This window comes from Amyelois transitella, chromosome 30 (assembly GCF_032362555.1).
Source record: "Amyelois transitella isolate CPQ chromosome 30, ilAmyTran1.1, whole genome shotgun sequence".
Taxonomy (NCBI): Eukaryota; Metazoa; Arthropoda; class Insecta; order Lepidoptera; family Pyralidae; genus Amyelois; species Amyelois transitella.
Window position 1 is genome coordinate 4913967 of NC_083533.1, and position 4817 is coordinate 4918783.

General features: G+C 55.2%; 1 protein-coding gene across 1 annotated transcript; it reads left to right on the forward strand.

Moving 5' to 3' along the window:
• Window positions 1–1242: 1242 nt before the first annotated feature.
• LOC132903788 (uncharacterized) lies at window positions 1243–3168 on the forward strand. The gene has a single exon (XM_060952867.1). The coding sequence runs from the start codon at window positions 1243–1245 to the stop codon at window positions 3166–3168; it is 1926 nt and encodes a 641-aa protein (XP_060808850.1).
• Window positions 3169–4817: the final 1649 nt, after the last annotated feature.

Genomic DNA, 4817 nt, shown 5'->3' on the forward strand with positions numbered 1-4817 from the left:
TGGTTCTTCACCTGTCGACTCTCTCTTGTGTGTTGTTTCACCCTTCTTGATTCACAGTTGTCAAAGTTATTGGTTGGGGAAAAGGCCGTAACGTTGTGAGCGCGAGCGAAAAGTCCCACTGTGTTGGTGTTCGTGGTCTTATAATTTTGGGACTTTGTCAGGACAAAGTCACGGTCACTATTGACACTTCCACAGTGTTAGTCCGAAAATTTTCCGATATAAAACGCAACTTCTGAGCGACGAAAGCCGCGGGGGCGTTTCGCGAGTATATTTATTTACGTATATCTCGTTCGTTTTTGGTCCAATTTCAAAAATTTTTTCACTTTTCACTTGATACTTTCACCGCGAAACTTATAATATATGTCACTTTTTTATTTTGCTTATAATTAATATTTTTAAGATTTTTAAGCGCGGAGCAGTTCAATTTCGTGGCGCTCGGTACAGCGGACAGAGCGCAACTAGGTTAGGTTAGGTTAGGTTAGGTTAGGTTAGGTTAGGTTAGGTTAGGTTAGGTTAGGTTAGGTTAGGTTAGGTTAGGTTAGGTTAGGTTAGGTTAGGTTAGGTTAGGTTAGGTTAGGTTAGGTTAGGTTAGGTTAGGTTAGGTTAGGTTAGGTTAGGTTAGGTTAGGTTAGGTTAGGTTAGGTTAGGTTAGGTTAGGTTAGGTTGGGGTGCTACGGTCAGGAAACCTCCACGTTGGCTCAGTACCTTGAAAGCTTTGCTTCTGTTGCTTGATCTTTGATCCGGTGATAGCGGCGGGCTGACAAGACACTGGGCTGGTGCACCCTGGGCGATGGTTAATAACTCCCCGCTATTAGGGGTCTTGTTATCCATCGGCAAATGTCCTGACACATGGACGGGCTGAATAGCCTAACCGGCTTCTGGGCAGACGCTTTTGCGTCCAGGTCCGTCTACCAGTTGCTCCCTCTTGTCTGCCCTCAGACAGTGAGTGGATGTGGCTCGCGCGGCGTCAGGTTTCGGCTCGGCGCCGGGCAACTCGTTACCCCAAATTGATGGGGCCGAGGACGTTTGTCGCGAGGAAGAAAACCTCAATAAAAAATAACCCTAATCCCAAGGTCGGGCGTGCCGATGGGATGAATGGCGGGGGGGGAGCCCCGTCCCAAGCGCCCACTGAAGAGGTGGAGTTAAAAAAAAAAAAAAAAAAAAAAAAAAAAAAAAAAAAAAAAAAAAAAAAAAAAAAAAAAAAAAAAAAAAAAAAAAAAAAAAAAAAGGAAACTCATGAATATGGCGTCTAAGAAAACGATCATACCCCAGGAGGGTACCGACTCCCAAGGAGTCGGAGAATCCCTCCCCACGCCTTCGGGCGTGGGCTGCCCCACCGTATCTGGGGGGGGCACTTACCGCCAGAGGGACGCAAGTCCCTCCCAACTGTCGACACGGTCGACAAGCCGAGGGTCACTGATCCTCGCACCGACATCCGACGAGGACAACGATAGCCTTCCGGAGGTCATCATGACGGAGGATGACAAGAACGACGGGGGCAGTGTTCCCCGTAAACGGAAGGCACTGGAGGGGTCTGCACTAAGATCGCGAGGCCCCAAAATTAACACAGCTACGAGGGGCCGTCACGCTGGTCGGCGCACACAGACATCGCCACCCAAGCCCGCCAGCAGCATCGTTGACGAACAACTTGACGTTGTACGGACGTCTGTTGGAAATGTACTGGAGGAAGCCGGTAAATCCGGCAACCTCAAAGGCACAGTGTGGCGATCCATGAAGGATGCCTGTCAGCACATCTTAGATGCAGCTGATAAAATAGAAATGCACCAGGAGGAGTCGGCAGCAGTCAGAATTCTGACTGCTGACAACAGAAGGATGCGGGAGCAATTGGCGCAGCTGGAGCAGGAGACGAGGGCTCTTCGGAAGGCCTATGCCGAAAAATCTACCGGGCCGTCCACCTCAGGACCAGTCACAATGGCGGAAATCAAGGACGTCCTTAAAGAGTTTGAGGTGTCCATTGAGAGGAACCTGTTCCTCAAAATAGGAGAAATGGTGACGACCCGGTTGAATGAAGCCGAAAAGAGGGGCATACTCGCCCCAGAACCAATTCTGCGCCCGCCACTGGCGGCTGACAGAAAAAAACAAAAAGCTGGGGATCTAGATGGCAGGGAGGGCAACACAGGGTCAACCCTCATGCCACCTGCAAGACCCGGACCGGTGCCGCAAACCAGGGCCAAGGCCAAGGCCAAAACCAAAGCTCGGCCACGTGAGCCAACGCCAGGCCCCTCCCGAATACCTCCCACTGAGGCGTCCCCGAACCCTGGAGGCACGGAGGTGTGGACAACGGTAGCCAGAAAGAAAAAAGGGAAAAGAAAAGGGAAGGGGAAACCAACCCAAGCCCCCAAAGCGGCAGCAAAACCGCCACCAAGGAAGGCGTTCACCCCACCGAAGTCAGCAGCGGTGGTGGTGACCCTGAAGCCGGAGTCCGATATGGACTATAAATCGATAATGGCCAAGGTCACCACCATCAAACTACCGTCCATTGGGGTGGACCATGTTTCGGTGCGCAGGAGTGCTACGGGGGCTCGGATAATAGAGGTTCCTGGAGCAGACAGCGGGGCCGCAGCGGACGCTCTTGCTGAGAAGGTCCGGGAATTGATAGGCAACGAAGCGGAGATATCTCGGCCGTATAAAACGGCACAAGTCAAGGTCTCCGGCTTCGATGAGGCAGTGACTCTGGAGGCCCTCAGAGAAGCTGCAGGTGCAGCTGGGAAATGCCCACCGGGGCAAATTAAGGTTGGCGCTATCCGTATGGCGCCAGACCAGACTGGGGCAGCCATTTTAACCTGCCCTGTGGCGGCTGCCAACTCTCTCATAGAGCTCGGACGCCTCCTGGTCGGATGGTCGGCCGCCAAAGTCAAAGGGCTTGAAGCCCTGCCCATGCGATGCTTCCGCTGCATGGGCATGGGCCACACTAGGGCCCTCTGTCCATCCCCGGTGGACAGATCATCGATGTGCCACCGCTGCGGCAAAACGGGCCACACCACTGGTGAATGCCAGGTCAAAGAGCCATGGTGTGCAGTGTGCCATGCCGCTAAACTGCCGCCAGGACATGTCATGGGGGGGAAAGCCTGCAACCCCCCTCGCATAAGAGGCAAATCGGCCCTGGCAACGACCGAGGCCTCGGAGGGCCGCGCCATGGAGCACTGATGCCGGTACGGCCTGCTCCCCGCCTTGAGGTGCTGCAGGCCAATGCCAACCACTGCGCTCGTGCTCAAGACCTCTTGGTCCAGCACTTGGCGGAGTGGGGCATTGACGCTGCCGTCATATCGGAACCCTATTGCGTCCCCTCCCTCCCTAATTGGGCTGGAGACACAGAAGGGCTGGTGTCGGTGACCATCCCACAAACTGGCAATCGCCCACCTCTCTCGAAGATTGAGAACGGCAGGGGGTACGTAGCGGTGAAATGGGGAAATATTGTAATTGTCGCAGCATATTTCTCCCCCAATGAACCGCTGCGTGCCTTTGAGCGCCTCCTCGAGAGAGTGGGGCAAGTGGTCGAGGGTGCGGCGCCGACACCGATCATGCTAATGGGAGACCTTAACGCCAAACACTCTGCGTGGGGTTCTCCCATAACCAGCCCAAGAGGGGTAACACTCTATGATTGGGCGGTGGGAATGGGGCTTGAAGTCCTAAACCGGGGCAACACTTCCACATGCGTGCGGCGAAATGGTGCCTCGATAGTGGACGTGACGCTCGCGACCTCGAGTATTGCTGCACGCATTGAGGACTGGCGCGTCCTGGAGGACGTGGAGACCCTCTCCGACCACCGCTACATACGGATGTCGGTCTCCAATACGCCCCATTCCCAACAGCCCACTCGAGGCAGAGGGAGACGCCAGGGGTTCCCCAGGTGGAATATGGCTAGCCTCAACAGGGACCTGGCTGAAGAGGCTGCCATGGTAATAGAGTGGAGAGAACCCATACCAAGCCGCTCCCTTGGTGTGGAGGAAAGGGCACGTGGCTTTCGCGCGTCGCTCACTGAGGTGTGCGACGCATCCATGAGGAGGTCTGGTCCGCCGCCTGCTAAAAGGCAGGTACACTGGTGGTCTGAGGACATCGCTGCACTCAGATCTATCAGCAACCGTGCCCGCAGGGAGTACACCAGATGCAGGCGGCGGCGCAACCGCGAATACGGGGAGGAGGCCCGACTCTATTCTGCCCTCCAGGAGGCCAAAAAGGCCCTGTCGGTAGCAATTGCCAAAGCGAAAGACGACGCCCACGAAGCGTTTCTGGCCACGCTAGACAGGGACCCATGGGGGAGGCCATATAGGGTAGTTCGCAACAAAATGCGCCACGCCCCCCCCACGGCCTCCTTGGAACCGGACCTCCTCAATAAAATTGTTGAAGGCCTTTTCCCATCGGCCCAAGAATTTGCTCCTCCGAGTATGCAGGTCCCCGAGCGGGAGTCCACCACGGCCCCAGTGCCACCGGTGACGGATGATGAGTTCGACCGGGGTATGACACGTCTGACAGCCTGCAAAAAGGCACCAGGCCCGGACGGCGTCCCCGGTCTGATTCTACCGGTGGTCGCAAAACACCTCGGGAGCCGCCTCAGACAATTATTCGACGACTGTCTGTCGTCTGGGCGGTTTCCCAGGCCGTGGAAAGAGGGAAGACTCTGCTTGCTCAGAAAGGAGAGCCGACCCGAGGACTCCCCTTCGGGATGGAGGCCCCTACTGATGCTGGATGAGACTGGTAAGCTGCTGGAACGAATTGTCGCCTCCAGAATTATCCAGCATCTGGAAAATGTCGGACCAAACGTGTCGGACCGCCAATTTGGTTTTAGAAAAGGGCGG